General features: G+C 35.0%; 1 protein-coding gene across 4 annotated transcripts; it reads right to left on the reverse strand.

Annotated features, from left to right (window-relative positions):
• Positions 1–89: 89 nt before the first annotated feature.
• On the reverse strand, positions 90–18323 carry LOC141446989 (uncharacterized). Of its 4 annotated transcripts, none has more exons than XM_074114085.1 (8): positions 18186–18323; positions 9042–9561; positions 6736–6905; positions 6275–6420; positions 4648–4868; positions 4421–4563; positions 2707–3007; positions 90–580 (listed from the first exon to the last, which is right to left on the reverse strand). In XM_074114085.1, the coding sequence occupies exons 2-8, from the start codon at positions 9416–9418 to the stop codon at positions 322–324; spliced, it is 1617 nt and encodes a 538-aa protein (XP_073970186.1). In that variant the 5' UTR covers positions 9419–9561; positions 18186–18323; the 3' UTR covers positions 90–321. The 4 variants fall into 4 exon arrangements, with proteins under 4 accessions (XP_073970186.1, XP_073970187.1, XP_073970188.1 ...); XM_074114086.1 differs by lacking the exon at positions 18186–18323 and adding an exon at positions 9804–10039; XM_074114087.1 differs by lacking the exon at positions 18186–18323 and adding an exon at positions 9759–10039.
• Positions 18324–21740: the final 3417 nt, after the last annotated feature.

A 21740-nucleotide genomic window follows, 5' to 3' on the forward strand; every position in this document is an offset into this window, starting at 1 on the left:
TTTTCTTTTAGTTTTAATGGCGCTTACCAAAATAATAATAAGTGATAAATTTAATGTTATTAAACTTTATCAAAAAGAAAGGTAGCAATTTAATTTTATTATGTCTTTTAATTTTAATTTTATTTTTTCGATTTCAATTATCTGTCACTTTATTATTGTTTTTACAAATTGTTGACTTTCTTTCGGAGCATCTTCTTTTTAATTTTTATTTTGCTTGTTCAACGGTGCTTTTTCCTTGATCAGTACTTCTGCTAGAGTGTCTCTCGTTAATTGATTATTTTCTTGTCCTTCATCAGTTTCACCCTTCTATTCCATCCTATTTCAGTGGAATTTCCTTCTTCTTTTTTCTTTTTTCGATTCCTTAGGTTTAACTTCTTCAATTTCATCAACATTCAAGCCCATAGATATTCTCAATTTATTATCTTCTTTTTTTAAAATATCACCCACTGTTTTAAATTTCCTAAATTTGATTGTATCACCAGCTTTACTTGGTCTTTTTACTACAAAATTTAGAAGTTCAGGATCGCCTGATTCTAGAACTCTCTCGGCTGGTATTGCCGGATTGAAATTTTCAACGAAACTAAAAACAACAAAAAAGTTTTATTATTTTTTTGGTACTTAATAATTGAAAGTGTTAAGAAAAGATGAATTTATGTGTACGAGGGTCGTTTGAAAAGTCCGTGCAAAGTCAGAGAGATAGCACTACTGGCGCGTATCGAGGTTATGTTTAGTTAGTAGCATCTCTTGGAAGAACACCCACCAAGTTTCAGCCAGATCGGTCTATTTCTTTGTGTTTGGCATTCGTTTGAATCGAGGAAGTCCGAGTGATTTTCAAAAAATGGACGAAAAAGAATTTCGTGTGTTGATTAAACACTACTTTATGAAAGGCAAAACGCCTCATGAGACTAAAGAGAAGCTTGATAAACATTATGGTGACTCTGCACCTTCGATTAGAACAGTTTATAAGTGGTTTCAAAATTTTCGGAGTGGCCATATGGACACAAGTGACGCTGAACGTTCTGGACGCCCTGTTGAGGTTACTACTCCAGAAATCATTGATAAAATCCATGATATGGTGATGGATTACAGAAGAGTGAAGGTGCGTGAGATTGCTAGTGCTGTGGGCATCTCGAATGAACGGGTACATAATATTTTGCATCAACATTTGGACATGACAAAGCTATCCGCAAGATGTGTGCCGCGATTGCTCACGCTTGACCAAAAACGAAATCGTATGAAGTGTTGCAAGGACGGTTTGCAGCTGTTCCAGAAGAATCTTGGATACATCACTACACAAAGAACAATCTAAACAATGGGTTACCAAGGGGGAATCTGCGCCAAAAAAGGCGAAGACCGTTCCTTCGGCCGGAAAGATTATGGCGACTGTCTTTTGGGATTCGCAAGGAATAATCCTCATCGACTATCTGGAAAAGGGTAAAACTATTACAGGTGCATATTATTCATCGTTATTGGACCGTTTGAAAACCGAGCTGCAAGAAAAACACCCACGATTGGCCCACAAAAAAGTCCTTTTCCATCACGACAACGCACCAGCTCACACCTCAGCAGTTGTGGTCGCAAAATTAATGGAAATAGGGTTCCAACTCGTTTCACATCCCCCCTATTCTCCAGACTTGGCTCCCTCGGACTACTATTTGTTCCCCAATATGAAGAAATGGCTGGCGGGAAAAATATTTTATTCAAACGAGGAGGTGATTGCAGAAACGAATGGCTATTTTTCAGACTTGGACAAATCCTATTATTCGGAAGGGATCAACAAACTAGAGCAGCGTTGGACGAAGTGTATAAGCCTAAAAGGAGACTATGTTGAAAAATAAAAAAGGTTTACCCCAAGAAATTAAGTAGTTTTTATCTTTGCACGGACTTTTCAAACGACCCTCGTATAGGAAGATAGAAGAGAGGTACTCTTTTACTCCTATTTTGAAAAAAAAAAACATTGCGATTGTGTGAAATTTTCAGAAAATGAGTTTTTCCAGGAGATACATGTTTTGAGGCTGGCTAAATGCGCACTCAAAATCAGAGAGAGAGAGATTTTAAGCGTAAGTTTAGTGACGTATTGAAGCTAACTAGCTTTGTTGTTCATTCTTTTTAGTGACTGATTCATAGTTTCAATATGAGTCTATTCACAGACTTTGATTATGAGAATTCACATCTGTTTTATTTTAATTTTGTAACCTTGAAGAATCTGCAAAATTTATTGAAGGGCTAATTTGGAGGCTCTTCCAAATTTGGAGTATTCTCTTTTTAATGAAAGGCATATTATACCTAGGTTTGATTTTGATTTGTTAAGTGTATTCTATTAATTTTAGAAGAAATTTGCGTATGGGTTCTACTTCCTGTTCTAAAATTAGATTAACTAAGTATTCATTTAAATGTCATGCAATTGCGTATCAGTGATTAAAAGAGATTGGGCTAAATGGTTCGTGAGAGGGGATATTTGGAAAGAGAATTTTATGAAACGGTATTTGGCGAGACAAAGTGGACAAACTAGAAGGGTAGTATTTACTAGGGTACACAAGATTTAGCATTGAAGGGTTTGGATGAAGGTTCGAGTATTTGGCTGTACTGTAGTTCTAATCTGTACGTCCAATCAGGAGTTAGCGGTGAGTTAAGTAATGTCCGCAAAAGTTTGTATTAGAATTAAGTATTAAAACAAAAATATAAACAATAAACGTTTGCACGAACCCCGAGGGCACAGCCTGGTGCAGTGGTAATAGCGTTTCGCTCCAATTTATCTCCTCGCAATCACTTTCTGGATATCGATTGAATTTCGGTGGATTTTTACTGAATTTTATATATTGATGCAATTTGTGTTTAAAGCTGTACTTCTTCAAGTTAGCCGATACATCTTCACTCTCTGTTTCTGTATCTTCAATTTTTTCTTTAGATATGTCTTCTGTGATTTCATCGTATACATTACGAAGGGTTTGTATGACCTCTTGTTTGTCTTCTTTCGTGTTCGGATAACGTGCATCATCGTCGTATTCTGTAAATGAAAGCATTGTTTTACTAATTCCCATTTCTTTGTGTTAAGTGGTAACATGCTAGGTCTCACGATAGCCGAGCGGTTAGAGATGTAGGGGTTATAGCCTTCTTGAAAAACAAAGGCATTGCTTTACTTTTACTGCAATTTTTTATTAGAAGCGTACGTAATTCGATTTCTTGTATTTCCATCAGAGATGCATTTGTCGTTATAGCTTAAATACAAATAAAAACGATGTTTTTTCTTTTTTCGATAAATATTTTGGGAGACCCAACTTAGGAGCCTACAAGAAAGAGACCAACTTTCCTCGACATACTAGATTCTACACTTGCACAACTCCCTTACACTCCCTTGTCTGCTGAAACTCCTCTTCATTCTAGATTGCCATCCTAATCCATTCTACCATGAAATAGCTACCTACACCTAAGATCCTTTCATATCCCTACAGGCACAAAAGACTTTAACCTATCCTTCTCTAACTTTCTACTGTAACTGCAGGTTTTACTGTCCTTTTTCCCCAGCAAAAATGTTATCCTTGTTTTATTCTAAACTTGGAAGATTGTAATGTGAAGAATGTGCTTCATTATTTTTTATGAGCTAAACATATATTTTGTGTAATTAAGTTTATATCTATCTATCTTTATTACTTAAGATTAAAGATTAAAATTAGCGGGACAGGGCCTAAGCCCCAAGGCACCGCAGCTAAAAGTGGTTTATTATGATTCCACTTTTTGGATCTAATAGACGAAACCTCCCCTACTAAAGTGGTTGAAGACTTTCCCTACTAGTTCTTTTTGCGCTACTATCGCCTTTGGTCTCAAAGATCCAAAGGTTTCATAGCGCAACTGCTCGATTGCAACGCAATCTGCACACAACGGTTCCGAGCTATTAAGCCCCCACCTTGTACAGATACTTCCTGAACCTATCATGTCCACTTGAATCGGCCAGCGATCAGAGTAATCTGATTTCTGCCCAAGCACAGAGACTCTTCATTTCAAGTGTTCACACAGCCAAGACATCATATTCTTGCTGTGTTTGAATCGCAGGACACATAACCCAGTTCTTTTCATGCTCTCTCCGGATCCAATCTCTTGAGAGCCACACGAACTGCACCCTTGGTGATTCCCAGAACTGGTTCCGGGCCAATGATAAGAGTGGTTAGCTCCGTTCCTGGCCAGTTGGTCGACTGTTTCATTCCCCTTGATCCCCCATAATATGACAATGCACCCATTCCAGCCGAACATTATTGTGTCCAGTCAGCTGTTCCAGCGATCTATAGTAAGTTGAGAAAAATAAAAAACAAAATTCTTGTTCAAAAAATTTGTTCTTAAACTTGAAATAAATGAATTCCTAACGCTCATGTGCATTGTATTTCATACTTGTTGTTAATAAAACATGAATTTCAGCATGAGTTACCATTCAATTTTGTCAATAAATATGGTGGAAAACTTTCAACACGTTTTGGTTTTTTTAAAGTTCTTGTAATTGGCCAATACTCTACGCTTTCCGGATGTCGAATCAGTGTGGCCAACAATTTGAAAGTGCAATTTTCAGCAAATCTGTTGATAAATGTGAAAATTTTTTATTTTATAAAATATTTATGGTTTTTTTTTAAAATTAATTAATGTTGAACGGAGCCTTACATGGAATAAAGTAATTCTGTCATAACTATTAAATCATTGTGAATGTTTTCTTTATGTTGTAGCACTTCATTTTCTTCTAGAAATAGCAATTCGGAACTATTATCAGTTATTCTGGTTTTCTTGCGTAAACCTAAAGCTTCGTAAACATTGACAACCTCTATTGAGCTTTCATCATCGGCCTTTTTCTTCAAATACTTTGCTGTTTCATATATTAGTTCTGCCTGCAAGGCCATTTTCAGAATTATTTTTGGATTTGTAAAAGTTAATTTATGAATAAGATTTTTTAAAATTTTTGATATTTTTTCTTTCATTAAAATTTCCCAATTTCTAATTTCCCAAATTTTAATTAAAGAGGGGTTTTTATTTCCTCGTTTTTTTTTACACTAATATAAGAGGAAGTACTGCAATCGTGTAAAATATTCAATCTCCTGAAAAATCTCTTTTTAATTGGTGGTCCCCATTGTGTAAAATACGAGGGTTTTTTACAATTTTGTGGGTATGTGTCAGTTAAACTCTTCGTGATCGGCTAATTCAAAACCGAAAAATTTAGGCAAATTCAAAGATAACTAGTGTTATCAATAAACGATAAACTTTTGGACAAAATCAATAAAACAGGTAGTGCCAACTAACTGAATCCATTTTTCAGCTTTGATTTTTTAAGATTATCTCTAAAATGGCTCCCAATATTTGGTTTAAACGGGGTATATTTCCTTAGGTGAATTCCTTTCAGGGCATTAACGAAGAGGATCTGTTTTCTCAACTTATCGATGATAGGTTTTTCCTTCCCAAGAAGTGTCATCCTTAGCCAGACTCTCACACTGACACAACACGTGCAATGACGTTTCCCCCTCCTCCTCCTCCTGACAGAACCTACAAAGGCTATCATCTGCCTGGCCAATGGTTAATAGGCCTACAATTATCCTTGTAAACCCCACACGGGCTTTGACGGATTAAATCTGCAGTCAGCCTTGGCCGAATAGCCCATAATGAACTTCTTCGCCTGTCTCTTCTCCAGTAGTGGCCGACCACCACTCTTGAGACCTACTTTGCTTTTGATGGCCGCACTCTTAAAAGCACTTGGAGTCCACAAAATCCCGGGATCCGGGCCCCACGAAGTCTCCCGCAGCGGCTTTACGGACCAACAGACCTGTCTGAAAGAGACACAAGAAGAAAAACCTTATTTTGGTCATTTCTGACAAGCCTTGAGTTGACCTAGTTTGGCACCAATTGCTAGTGGAGCAGCCTGGCTGTCCGAGAAGATTACGATCCTAGAATTAATTATCCTTAAGTCTGACCATCTCGGCAGGCACAGAACCTAATTGCAGCTAGCTCAGCCTGTAAAGGCCGTAGCTAGTTTTCCTGGACACTCAGGGGATACTTCAGGGGAAATTTCAAAATTAAAATTTTCCTTGATTACATTATCTTCTCTTACAGAGCAAAATTCGAAATTACGAGTTAATTGAATTTTGGAAATTTCACAACTTTTTCCTCTAAGTGTGTCTTCTATTTTATACTACTCCAAATTTATGATTTTTCAATTTATTGTAATTATTACATTCTTCTTGCACTGAGCGGGGTGGAAATGTGCAGTTTGAAAAAATGAAAAATGAAAAGGAAGCAAACTTACTGCATTCACTTTACTCATATCGCCGATAGATTTAATAAAATCCGGATTTGGTATTGAATTAGTCTCAAGTCTCTCCATATATTTACCAGAGTTAATTAACATTTGATCCAGGTCATCAAATATTTCATATCTTGTTGATGATGTAACTGTTAAAATAGTTAAAGTACTTGTATAAACGCTACAGATTTGTCTTAGTAATTTAAGAATATCACTATATTTCTTTTTGTCAAGTTTAGAAACTATGTAATATTGGTAAGGAGAAACTTCGTATAATTAGATTTTCATTTCCTAATTCTTTCCAATGAAGATGTTGCCTATTACGAGAGGATACTGTGACTGTTCGGTGACCAGCAGTCCACTGAGATCTTCAAATATTTACACGACCTAAATTAAACAATCTCCCTCTCTCCACACACACACACACACACACACAAATAAAGAACAAACTTATTTACTCGTACATTGAATAGCCTTCCAAATATGTGTGAACCATAAGACAAAAGCTTTTTGATTTCTTTCCGTTACATTACGCAATTGGCACGTTTTGATGGCTAAACATAGCATGTCCAACATCCAAAAAGATATGTTATTAGTTTTGTAATTTTTCACATTCAAAAACTTTGCAAGAAGTCTGAAACATTTAAAATAAAAAAGGTAGAAATAAAAGAGTATATACTCGTATGTTTCATAGCTGATGTTAGTACACTATCTGGAGAAAAAAATGAGAATAATACAAAGTATATGATCCTGGAGAAGATTAAGGAGATTTGCGAATTCGCTGGAGTTTGGAAGAAGAGCAATATTTCAAGTAACTATTTTTGAGTCTTATGTCTAGATAAGTCATCGGTCAGGATATTAGTTGCAGAGAATCATGGCCAGTCTTAACTTGATAATCCGGAAGATGTTACGAGTTAGATTAGATTCAGCTAGGGCGGCCCTTAAGGCCTACACCACTGCGACCCCTTTGGATCTATTGTGGCTCCCCTAATCTAGAGCTTGCCCTCCAAACTCGTCCGTTTAATCAGACTCTTAATTCTGGAGAGCGACTCCTGGGTAAAGCTCACAGGCCTTGGTTTTTCCTCCCCGAGAAGTAACATCCTTAGCCATACAAGCGGCCTCACACTGACACAACACGTGCAGACTGCCGTTTCCTCCTCTTCTTCCTGACAGAACCTACAAAGGATATCATCTGCCAGGCCCATGCGATGCATGTGCTTTCTGAGCCAGCAGAGTGGCCAGTTAATTTAGTCCTACAATAGTCCTTATAGTCCCACGGCCTTGGCGGATTAATTCTGCAGTCAGCCTCGGCGAATAGCCTCTGATGAACTCCTTCGCCTGTCTCTGCCCCCGTGGTGGCAAGCCACCACTCCTGAGACCTACTCTGCACCCATAAGTTAATAATGGTTGCAGTCTTAACACACTTCGGAACCCCAAATCAGGGCTCCGGGCCAACAAAGTGTCCCGCAGAGCCTTCCCGAGCCAATAAATCTGGCACTAAGTTTCCCTTATGTCCTGAATGACCAGGTATTCAAATCAGAAAGACCTTATTTTGGTCACTAAGTTCCTTCAGGGCACCCAGACAGTCCCAAACCAGCCTTGAGTTGATCTGGTAAGAACCAATAGCTCGCAGAGCCGCCTGGCTGTCCGAGAAAATCACGACCTTAGAATTAGTTATTCCTCGACCAACAATCTCGGTAGCACAGAACCTAATTGGAGCTAGCTCAGCATGAAAAACCGTAGCTAGTTTACCTAGGCTAACCGAAAAGCTATATTTCGGTTTCGTCCCGTACACTACCGCTCCCACACCCTCCTCTGTCTTGGAGCCATCCGTGTACCACATCGAATCTCCCTCAACTGGGGGTCCACGTCTACAAGCCTCCCGGTCTCCAATACAGACTTTGAGAGGCTTGTCGAACTTATATTTGGCAGGCCCAGAATAGGGTCGGCCTCCAGTTCCTCGTATAACACTTGATACGCTCCCCCTTATGTTACGAGTTAGTTCCTAGTCAAATCAAGATTTTTGTTTTTAAAGCTAAAATTGGAGGACCCAGTTGCGCAGAGGGAAGTACAAGCAAATGGAAGTGCAAAGAGTATAGCTTTTACCCAAAAATTGTTGACATTCGTTGCAGAGGTACATCCAAAACTTTGCAGTAAATGAATTATTGAATTTTTAGTAAGTTTTTTCTTTTTAAATAATAATTTCTGTAATTAAAGAAATTGCAAAAGAAAACGAGATCTGGAACCCGTTATTTAAACTACATGAAATTCCGAATCGAATGATACCTTATTAATGCAAATCGGTGGACACGTATAGGCGCTACGTTCTTTTACAAAAAAGGTAAAAGAACAAGAACAATAAGAAGAATAAGTTTTTGCGACCCACAGTTTTAACGCTTCTCAAAGGATCAAACCCCAAAGTGCTCTTCCATTCTGAATGAGAAGTTCCGGCATTAACTGAAGTGATAATTATCCATTTGATCAAACTTCTATAGCATTCCTCAAAATGCTGAAGCCCGCTTCAAAGCCTCCACTCTTGTAGAAGGTTCTATTTCAAACTTAGCTTCATAAATTTCCGTCTTTGATATTCGAATCTTTTGCTTTACTACTGTCTCACTTCTTTGTATCGTTTAACTTTTATCTTCTTCCACCAATATCTCTGCTTGGAGGATACCCTCCTCTTGTTAACATATAGAAAATGACTAAAACATTATTTATTATAAAAAAGAAATACAGTCTATCTAAATTTAAGTCTTCCATTTAAACTCACTTAATGCTTATATGCGGACAAGAATTTAAAATATGAGGCACAAATTTTGCATAGTTCGGATCAAAGCTTCTGTCCAGTCCTTGAATAATATTTTCACAAGAGGTACCAACATGATTCAATTCTTGGCCAACAGTGTCCTGTAGTACATTTTGTTGACTATCTTCTGGCACGGCTAATCTGGTAATCAGTTCATCAATGACTATTTCGCCGTCGTTTATTAACGGCGGTGTGGTCGTATTATCACCCAGAAAACTTAAATACCACAATCTTTGACATTCGTTACAATATCTATCGAAATTTTCATGCTCTTCGCAGTGATGATCTGGCTGCCTAAATGGATTTTTTCTAACTCTACGCTTCTTTTTTTTATCATCCATAATCGAACGATTGTAGTGGTCTATGCGAGAAAATTTCTAGTTGATCGGAAATTTTTTACTTTATTATTTTTTGTTTCATTCCAACAATGGTCGATTGTAAACTGGAAGTCGATTTATTGTAGCTAGTGGACTCTATTATAAATCTGCAACACAATATCGAACACTAATTTTAATTTCTTTTCAAAACTATGTATCTTTAAACGATTGGAGTGATTGACGATGGAAGTAAGAGACTCGATAATTCTCTTAATACTAGCAATGTTCAGTTCTCTGTTAAATTACTATCTATTCCATTTCATGAGTCTAGCTAACTGTACACTAGACAAAACAGACCGCTCACCTTAAAGGTTCCAAAATTTTGGATCAATAAAGATAAATTATTCACCTATTACAGGAACTTTTTAAAACAAGTAGAGCACTTCTACGAATCTTTCAATTTTATGCAACCATTTGATTGTTACTACCATAATATTGCTGAAGAGTATTTGTTGTAGAACCTCTATGTTTCGAAACTTTGTTAATCACAATGTTTAAAAAATAATTTTGATTATTTGCAAAAAAAGTGGCCTTATTTTATGAATTTTAATATTTAGAGAACATTTTTCTTTTTTTTAAATACAAACTTTTCATAGCAACAGAGTTGCCAATGAATGATCTTTATTCTAATATTATAATTAGGGAACGGATTCCTATGTATTTACATATTTTTTTCTAGGCAATTTACAGACGTTTTTCAACTAGAAGTATTCATACTGACACTTTTTAAGCCGTTTGAGTCTACTTTTATTTCACATATTTCCACATATTTGGATGTTATCGCATATTTATACATATTTGATTAAAATAAATAAATATTTCTACATATTTAATCAAAATGTGTAGATATTTTTTCATATTTTTCAATTTGGGCATATTTTCATAATTGGGAGGTGGTTGACAAGAACTGTGAACCACAGACTGTAGGGCTGTGAATCACAGTGGGTACAATGGTTATTGTAATTTAGTGTATTCTTTTTTGGGTGAAATGCCACGAACATCGGCCTCAAACAAACAACTGGTTGCTAAATATCTTCGCGAGTTTCCAGCAGAACTTTTTCGAAGTGATGGAGACATTTTGTACTGCACAGCTTGTGACAAGCGCGTTTCTTGCTCTCAACGTTCCCGAGTCACCCAACATATTGCCACCGGATCGCACATAGAGAATAAAAACAGAAAGAAAGAGAGGACGTCCTATCAAGCCTTCCTTACATCTCCATCATCAAGTAAGTTTACTCTGAGTCGGGCTTTGGTTAGAGCAGATATCCCTTTCCACAAACGTAAAAATCCTCATTTCAAAGGATTCTTAGAGACCTATATTGGGGAAAAAAATGCCTGACGAGAGCACTCTGCGGAAAAACTACCTGGAAGATATCTATAAAGATACACTAACCAAAATTCGAGAACTTATCAAAGATGGACCGATTTGGGTGTCAATTGATGAAACCACTGACGTTGAGGGCAGGTATATTGCCAATGCAGTTATTGGAAAACTTGACAGTGATGCTGATGTGGATTCAAAGCCATTTCTTTTGAACTGTGAGGTTCTCGAAAAATGCAATCATTCCACCATTTCACGATTCTTCGATGCCTCAATGCATATCCTATGGCCCAGTGGAGTTTTGAACGAAAAAGTACTTTTGTTTCTCTCTGATGCTGCCCCCAACATGGTCAAGGCTGGGCAATCTATTCAGGTATTTTATCCTAAGATAATTCATGTGACGTGTATTGCTCATGCTTTGCATCGAGTAGCAGAAACTGTCCGATCTTTGTTCAGTGACGTAGATTCCTTAATCTCCTCGGTTAAAAAAGTGTTCTTAAAAGCACCAAGTCGCATTAAAATGCTAAAAGATCTCTATCCAGACTTGTGCCTTCCACCAGAACCAATATTGACAAGATGGGGTACTTGGCTGGAAGCAGCTCAGTATTACTATGAAAACTACAATAAAATCAAGAATGTCCTTTCACATCTCGAAGACGAAGCAGTAGCGATAAATACAGCCTTTTTATAAATAGTAAAAATGTTCTTTGTTTTATAAATCATTATAACTTGTAAAAACAAATTATTTTGTTCCTAATAAATTATTATAAATTGTAAAAATGTTCTTTTCTTGTATAAATAATTATAACTTGCCCCCTCCCCCCAAAAAAAATTCCATTTTCATAAAAAAAATGTCCATTTTACTTAAATATTCCAGAAAATATTTTAAGAAAATCACATATTTTCCACATAATTGACGAAAATAAATGCATATTTTAATTAAATATTTGGCATTTTTAAATACATAAAAATCCGTTCCTTAATTATAATTATTAAACCAAAGTCTTTATAATTTTATTGTCAATCTAAATCAACCCAACAATGATATCGTCGAACCAAATCAAATCTTTTTGTACATGAGTTTTGGTTTCATAGATTATTTGTGAGTTTAGTTGTGTTTATTTAAATTTAAAAACAAAACTTATATTTGTTTATTGGGAGTAATGATTGAGCCGTTCGCTTCACAAATCGATTAACTCCACTTTTTTGAAATATCTTAAATTTAAGTGTCAAAACACTTGGTTCAGTCATAGCTTTTTATGTAGTTTATAATAAATTTCCCCAAATAATGAAGATTAACACCATTAAACGATCAAAACATTTATTGAACATTGAATAATTAAATAATTTATTTCAGAAGCCGTTTTCATTAAACTGCATGCTTGTAAATCGTTGCAACTTAACAAAAACTTACAGTTTAAAAAGTTAAGTATAAGGGTTGATTAAACGCCAAAAGGTACACAAATCAGCAAGTACCCAACATTTCATTAATACTTCATTGATATTATTTAAGTAATTTTACCGCATTAATTTTCATTAATATTTTTTAAGAATTTATTAGATGTCACATACCCTTATGCTGGCCATTTTCATCTACAAAATATTTGTTCAAGTAGCACACCATTTAACTTAGATTGACTGTAATATCTATTTATCTATAATAATCAAACTATTAATCACTGGTGAAAAAGAAAACGTTATAAAAAATAAAAAAATATGAGGCTAAAAAATTCATAAACTTTTTTAAAAATTGCTTACACCAACTTACATCAATGATTTTATTTATTTTTATTTTTAAATAAAAATCGTCGGTTTAAGTTCATTCTTCGATAAAGTAATTGTTATTTTATGAAGTAGTCAATCTGGCTTTATCGTAAATAATATAGTTTTCTTCAATTACATTCTCCATCTAGGTGTTCTTCCCACAATGTTGTGTATATGTAATATAAAATAAATAAGATATGCATATTTTTAGGACAGCTAATTATTCCAGTATTTTACCATAAGTAAAATTAGGGGAACTAAATTAAATTACAATTGAGAAATGAATAATTGTTGTTGAATAATCTACTTGTTATTAACTGTGTGTTATTTGTCCTCACGAATATTTCGGTAAGACGAATTCAAGACTGAAATATTGCTTTAAATCCTCCGTGATTCAAATTTAAACAGTAGCCGGCTCTAAATTTGTCTTTTTCTAATTTAACATGCATGTATATGTGACAACTTCAGAATCAGAAGAATAATTTGGAATAGAGTTAAAATAAAGTACCTATTTATACGAAGATATAATATACATTTTATCACAATTATAACTATTATGAATGAACTGGCCAGCATAAGGGTATGTGACATCTAATAAATTCTTAAAAAATATTAATGAAAATTAATGCGGTAAAATTACTTAAATAATATCAATGAAGTATTAATGAAATGTTGGGTACTTGCTGATTTGTGTACCTTTTGGCGTTTAATCAACCCTTATACTTAACTTTTTAAACTGTAAGTTTTTGTTAAGGAGATTTTTGTACCTTTTGGACAGATTTTCCTTTTTGTCTATTAGCAAAGTTACATATCTGCTTTACAGATTGGATTTTTTTAAAATTTGGAATAAGCTATTCTATCATTATAACCTGATAAGGTGTTAAATCGGAACCGTAACTACCACTGGAGAGATCTTTTTAAAGAATGGTTATAGTTGCGGTCCCCAAACCATCCTCAATAACAATTTTTTTGAGAAAGCCTTTTTATATAAAATAGGAAGGTATTTGTACGTAAATAGCAAAATTAAACTGCGATTTCAGTACTTCCTTTTAAGAGGAGCAAGAAAAATAAACTGCGATTACAGTACTTCTTTCTAAAAGGCAAAGATTTTGAATCGAACGACAATTCATTGATGTAAATCGGTTCACTCATTGATAATTTTAACGATTGCAGTACTTCCTCTTAGTAGGTGTAAGAGCATGATGGCACTTCACAGCCACGTAGAGGAGCTTTAATCACTTCTTCGTGCTAAATTTTATCAAAATCGGGTTAAGCTTTGTAGAAATATTGGTAATAATAGTTTTAGAAAGGGCCTTATTTGGGTGGGGCAAACTCCCCTCCTTATGAGGCATAGCGTCGAGACTTTTAAAGTACAAATCTGTACAAAATTTCGATTCATTCATGAAAATCGGTTCACGTGTCGATAATTTGAAACGATTGCTATACTTCCCCTTAATAAGTGTAAGAGCAGATCGTCGCTTTATTGTTAGGTAGGGGAGCCCTAACCCTATCATCCTACCAAATTTTATCAAAATAGGGCCAAGATTTACAGAGTAATTAGTAATAATAATTTTGGAGGGGGCCTTACATAAAGGGGGCTAACTCCTCTCCCATTCGATGTACAGGGCCGAGACCCCCAAAAGGCACATCTACATAAAGTTCCGAATCGAATGACACCTCATTCATGAAAATCGGTTCACGCGTTTAGGCGCTACGTTGTTTACAAAAAAGGTAACAAGAACAACAAGAAGAAGAAGAACAAGAACAAGAACATTTTTTGAAAAAGCCGTTTTTGCTCATTTTCGGCAACTTTTTTCTCGAAACCTATTAGATCTGGGTGGTTGCAAAAAAATTATAGTTATAAAGGAGAATTTGGAGTAAGATTTAAAGAAAATTTGGGAATTTTATCTTTTATAGAAAAATAGAAAAAAATTGTCAAAGTTGGGTGTTTTTCAACGTTACACTTTTTCGTGCAGTTTTTGATGGTCAACCCTTATACAACTGTCCTACCGGACAGTTTTAATAATTCAACTCAAATTCAGTGGCAGGCGCTGAATGGTAACGGTAAATTTATTTGAATCTATATTATAAACAGGATTTTAAAAAGCAATGTACATTATTTCATCGCATTTCTCCATTTTTTTGGTTTTATAGAGTACACTTTTCGGGAATGGAGGTAAAATGAGCTCCAAAATGCGGTTCTATTAATTATTGCGCCTCCAAATGGGAACACTGACTCAACAATGCAAGCTCTTTAAGGAGATCCCAGGAAGTTATGGAAGCCGAAGACCACTTTTAGCTGTGCCCCTTTCCCCTGAAATGTTCTTAGGCGGCTCCCCTTCACCAAACTAAAGGAACCAAGCTGTCCAATAAAGTTCTAGGAAGAGAGAAGCCAGAAGATGTCACGGATCTTCCCTGTGCCCCTCCCCCCCAAAGAAACCAGCCTCTAAATCAGAAATTTGGAAAAGATCTAGAGAAGGCAATCACCGATCCCACGGTTACTTTTTAACGCCAGAGGTGCGCCAAGATCTAAGGGGGAAAATATGACCTGTTTCCTTCCCCATATTCTAAGGTTTTAAATTTTTACCAAGAGTAAAAGAGCTGTCCAAGTAAACAAATTGATTCTAGCATCCATAAAAGTAAATTTTGACAGACAAACCTGGTTACCAGAAGTGACTATTAAATAGAAATTACTTTAAGAAATTATTTGATTCTAATTTGAGATAATTAGAAATAATATATTTTGTACCAAAGTAAAAGGGAGGATTCCAGCTATCTGTCCTTAGAGTTTCTCTTTCTAGCAGTCTCTTACAGCTCAGGTGAAAGGATAGGGTTCTCGGTAACGAGAGAACACTCTGCAAAGTTCAAGAGAGAACGCCAAGACCTAATGACGCGTTCTAAATTATTAAGGTCGCCTGTGTTTTTTTTAGGATGTTCATCTAAATTATTAAATTAAAAAAATATTGAATGCTTTTATATAATTTCTTGAATAGTTATAATTAAAGAAATAAATAAGTAAACAATTTGCGAGAATTAAATAAATAAAAGGAAAATGAAAGTAATGAAAATGTAAATTATGTATAAAAGTGAAAATCTGCAATAAACATTTCTGTTTTGTACTTTAATAAAATAATTGACCATTTTGAAAGCAATCAAATTCATAGACACAACATAATACAAATAATATGTATATAAGATGCATATAATATAGTTGTGACCTCATATAGACATCCATACATTATATATACTACATAAAATCTCAGCTGAGAAGGAAAGTGTTGCCAATTCACTTTCATTACAAAATGAATAGAGACTGATTTGAATTGTGATGCCACCCGTCAAGTACTATATCTTTTCTATGATATTATTTTATTTTGCTCCGAGTATATTCAGTTTTTTTATTTATTTATTATCTTCTATTCTTATAAATACGCCACCATAGAAACAGGTCAAATTTTATAAACATATTCAATTTAAGAAATAAACAAGTGTATGTTAGTCTGTTTTTACAAAGATGGTTCGTTAGTCTTTATTCCACGAGATATAAGTATTTTGTTATTAATATAAAATAAAAGTGAATTAGGAAATAAATGGTTTAAATTTTCCCTTATTTTTAAACAGTTTTACCAGCAATACTGCCTGAGGCGTGTGGTCTCATCATTCAAGAAAAACATCTAATATTATTTCCCTTCCGCCCCAACGCCTTTTCTCTAGATATTCCAAAGATGGCTCCGCTGGTTTTTTTTAAAGATAAATCTGGGTGTATTTAGTACAGGATATGTTCTGGTCTAAGTACAGATAAGAATCCAAGCTCTGCAGGTAAGTTCCAGGTGGAAGAAGTAGCTTGAAAATCAAGGATAACCGCTCCATTTAGCCAGTTCCTCTTTTTATTCGACCACGCAGATGATTCTATGGATGTTGAAATAGTTTATGTTGGAAGATGGACTAATTCCATCTGGCTATGGGAAGTTCCTAATCTTGTATCTATAGAAATGAGCTCAAAACTCTGGAGGATATAGGATATATTATTTTTGTTTGTTTGCTTATCCAAAGTTTTGCCTTTTCTGTGACGTAATGAGGCATTGTCAATTCAGAGGTTACTTGTTAAGGCAAGACCTAAACCACTGCTATGCAATTATTCAAGGAAGATTCCGATACCTAAGAGATTACCAGAAAAAAGATATAACCTCCCTTGGAACCCCTCTGATCCTGGGATTTATCCAACATCTGAAACTGTGTGGGGATGTTTTTAGAACTCGGCTGGCAATAGCATTGCACTGTTATACTATTTTGGAGGAGAGGAAGAGGTGATTTTGCTCGTAGCAATACCGTAGAACTTCATTGGTGTAAACATCTGTTAGCTATTCTGGAAGTCAAAAGCGGTTAAGCTACACCTATGAATTCATCTGGAGCTTACACAAAACCTTAAGTATGTCGAAACTGTGCTTTTAAAAAACCCAAGAAATACAGAGACGAACTCTCTACTTCAAATCCTTTTTATTTAATACACTGCTAGGATCGTTTCTACATTTTATAGAGACTTGATCTTTGTAACTAATTAACAAACTTGACTTTTATGTATAGGTATGTGTTCCCAAGAGTTTTTTAATTTTTTTTTTTAATGTTAACACTTTAACAATAAAAATGAGAATCACACAATGAACGTACAGAAATAATTAATTCAAAACATCTGGACCTGCCTCCTTGAGCGAACAGATGAATATACGAAGAACATGAATAGAGAAATATACAAAACCGGTCCTGTGGCTCTTTAAAAATTCGAAAAAAAAACAATCTTACCCTAAATGTGTATTTACAGGATCATACACCTGTCCTACAAATATAACATCACATTCATTTCTAGGTGGGAATGAGTTCAGGGCAGTGGTGTGTGTTCAGGATGACCTAGATTTTTGTAATCTCTCTTATATTAGACAAGAAAAAGTACTACGATAGTAAACAATTTTTAGAAATCAAAGTAATCTTCGAAAATGGATATTTTCGAAGATAACTACTTATTTCGTATCATTTGAAAAGTGAGCTGTAAAAAGCTTCTAGGTAGAGAAAAATCTATGTGCCAGCTGCTGGATTCGAACCCGGGATCTCCGGTTGGGAATCCAATATGCTAACCGCAGAGCTAATCCCTTCCCCGTCACTGATTTGTTTATTGTACTTACAATTATTGCATCTATATCTGCCTGTTTTAGGAAATCTAGCTTTCTGTGCTTAATCGAAGAGTACTATTGACACAGACGTGTGAAATGTAGTCGTTATGTCGTATGACCAATATACAAGAAGATTTTAGATTATAGAACGGAAGCGCTAACATATATAATTAGATATTTGATTTATTTTTTATTGACTGACTGCCAGCGGCAACAGTGCCTTTTTGATTGTACTTTGCCCCAACATTTCCTACTTCTTACCGCAAAAATTGCGCTCATCCCCATAAATACATTCCCGCCCAAAAAAATTACATCCATTCCATCAAATTCTTACACCAATAAAACTTTCTTCCATCTCCTGCTTAAAGTATTCAACATATTAAGGCATTTATAAGGTTGTACTTAAATTTTATTTGACATATATTAAATTTAGAATAATACGTAATTTGTTTTGTACGACTATATAAAAATCAAAACTTACGAATTAAGAGCAGACGTATCAATAGTGCACAAAGCATTTGAACTTCCTTCAGTAAATTTAATTTAATAATGAGTTAATAATTAAAAAATTTTAGAAAAATTATTTTAGTAAAAAAGACGACATTTAACCATTTAGAATATATATTGTAACATCTGTTTTTCCTCCGTATTCTGTTCATAGTAAATATTCTTACTAACAATTATTTTAAAATTTCAAACAGATTAACAAGAAATAGATAATATTTATCTATCAAGTTGTTTATTGAGATATTTCTAAAGTTTATTATTGTTGAGACAAGTTTAAAATAAAAGCAATAAATAAACGTTAACCACTACACTATTAGAAATGCTATAAAAAGTAATTTTATTACAATCTTAATCTAGCCATTTCACTTTTATTATGGCCACCTTCGTAAATTATTAATTGTCTCGGTTATTTTTATTATTTTTTACTATTTTTCATTTTGATTAGTTTTAAGATCAATCCTCTCCTTGTAATTTTGCAAATTAATCAAAAGGATTCTTTGTTGGAGACAGAAAAGCAAAAAAAACTTATCTGGCGCCAGGCTTCGATTATGTCATCTATGCGCGAGTTCTTTCTTATAGTAAAGATTGTTTGCGGAAGTTAAGTTAACCTAAACAACATTGATCTGCCAAGCACTGAGAGATGATGTCAGAAAAATCTAGAGCTTCCAGAGCTCAACAAGAGAAAAAAGTTGAAGCTTACATAGTTTTCGAAGCTTTTATTCATCTTTTTTTCATTCATTCTTTTTTATTCTAAGCTTTTTGATGTAGGTTATTTTTATAGCAAAAATGCTTTAAAAAGTAAGCTTAAACAATTTCATCAAATATTCACGATCTCATGCCGTTTAATAATGTCAGATTTGGGAAGTGCAAGGCAAAAGAGTGTGGAGTGTGGCAAATATGATTAAATTAGATATTTATCAAATATTTTATTCGATGTGAATAAAAAAAATCAAAAAGGAATTAGAGAAAATGGAAATAGCAATAGAAAATGCGAGGAGTATGAGGGAAAGGATATGCTAAGAATATGTGGGAGTAACACGTGGGGAGAAGTGAAATGTTTAGGTTTATATGGCTAAAAGTGTAGAGGTTAGATTGGAATAGCTGTGTTGGATGGAAGGGAATGAGCGCGCGCGAGAACGCGGATGTATGGGGAGAGACGGGAATGTTGCGATGCTAGAACGGGCGGCAGTGGAGACGGCCAGCCGACAGGAGGTTGTGATGGTTTTTGGGGGGTGGTGGTTGTAGTAGAGGGTATTGGAGAGAGAGGCGCAGCATGAGAATTCGGCTGGGACCGGTGACTCGTTGGAGGCGGGGGAAGTTAGTGCAAAAGGGGAGGGTGTCTAGACCGTATCGACCGGCCTGGAGAACCGCCGTGCCTAGAGATCTTGGGCGGGGAAACGGCCCGACAAAGAAAACTGGGCGGCCGCCCTAGATTTGGAAATAGGTCACAACCACGTGCCTCTCTTCCCGCGCGCGCTCACTTTTCTCTCTCTCTCTCTTCCGCCAGCTTTAGTTCCTTCTTCCGCTTTAACACCACCACCCCCACTATGGCCATCACCATCATCATCATCATCTACACACACGTATAAAAACCGAGGTAGACAAATATAACACTAACTACAAATATACGACTCACAACATACTGAAAAGCTTCCTTCCTGCCTAACCTCGTCCCTCTTCCAGTCCCTACTAACAGGAGTCAAAGGTTGCGCGCTGCAGACCTGTTGCCAAGATACCTAAGACACTTCCAATATGCGTCGCAAGCTACTTAGTTTTCCTCTTCTTTTTCTACAAAGAGAAGGGCACTTTTACAATCACTGCGCGGCCTACAGCATCTTATCAATACTTATTTCTTACGCTTATTTTTTTTTTATTTATTTTTTTAAATTCTCGAATACTAGCAATCAGGGTTTAAAAATCGATAATTAAAAATAAACATATAAAAATCAAATCTGATCCAAATTTTTATCTGGTAATTTTAAAAATCATTTTACTATTTTTTATCAAGAGTGATCTTTTGATTTTGGATCAACAGCTGGGAAAAATAATATCTTGATCATTATTTCTGGGCCGAAATCTTTTCGATCAATGTTGCTTGATTCCATTCTTACCATTGGCGATAAGCTTTCCTAGACAGGATTAAGTCGAGCAAAGTGGGCGAGAGATATAAATAATAATAAAATTCTAGACGATAAATAAAAGGCTCGTGGCAATTTTGTTTTTTATTACTATTTAATATTCCATTAATTACATTTACGTAAACAGCATTGCAAATATTGAGAAACGAAATGCATTTTATTTTAATTCAATCAGATTTTTATTTTTTGAGAGCAATTTTTTCGATCAAGAATTATTCTTTATCGATAAATCAGGCATAATTTTTAAATTTATCGATAAAAAAATAATGATTATTTCATTAAAAATAATTATCGATTTCAAACCCTGCTTAGCAATAATGAACACAATAAATAATTACTATTATTTAATATAACCATATTTCCATTGATTTATCCAAAAGATTGGTTTACTACAAACATAAAAACGTCAAGGCTTTTGTACTTATCCTAACTACACTATAGAAAAAGACAGTATTTGTAATTGTGCAGTTTTTCGATTTTAATTTTTAACCGGATATACAGGGTGACCAGAGTTATATGCTCCACCAACTTTTTTTTTAAACGGTGGGAAATTTCGAAAAAATAAAAAACACGTATTCAATCATTTTTAGTCTAGTTTATTTTCAGTGATTGACCCGTTTTTTGAAACCCCTGTATTTCGAGATACAGCATCCAACTTTGTTTTTTTCAAATGGAACGTTATATTTTTTTGTGCATATTTTTATAGTATTTGAGCTCCTAAAAACAACAAAAAAACAATTTTTGAAATCGGTTAGGTTTTTCAAAAGTTATGGTAATTTAAAATATGAAAAACAAATTTCAGTTTACTGTCAAAATTACCTTATTTTTTTTAAAGGATCTGTTCAAACTGGGCATAACCAACGGATAGGCAAGCCAAGACTCTGAACTCCCACGCTTTGCTTGTAGCAGCACTTATGGTGGCGAAGTCAAGATCTAGACAGGCTAGAGTTATTCGACGTTCAGGTTGTTTTTTCTACAAACGTTTGGTGTGGAGTTTTAGGAAATCAACTAATCGGCCCATACTTCTACAGAGAGAACTTAACTGGTGCAAGATATCTAACTTTTTTTAAAGAGACATTTTGCCAGTTCTGCTTGAAGATGTTCATCTACAACGTCGGCTAGATATGTATTTTCAACAAGATGGTTGGTTGGCACATAATGCGAGAATGGTTCGAGGTTACCTGGACAGAAATTTCCGTGAAAAGTGCTTAGGGACTCATTGTCCGATCCAATGGCCACCTCGATCTCTGGACTTAACCCAAATGGACTATTTTTTGTGGAGATATCTAAAAAATAAAGTATACAGTAACCTTAATCCCGTGGCTTCAGCCGATGGTCTGAAACGTCGAATTACTCTAGCCTGCCTAGATCTTGACTTCGCTACCATAAGT

The sequence above is a fragment of the Rhodnius prolixus genome, unplaced genomic scaffold (genome assembly GCF_049639745.1).
Source record: "Rhodnius prolixus isolate KJV_2025 unplaced genomic scaffold, Rpr scaffold_7, whole genome shotgun sequence".
Classification (NCBI taxonomy): Eukaryota; Metazoa; Arthropoda; class Insecta; order Hemiptera; family Reduviidae; genus Rhodnius; species Rhodnius prolixus.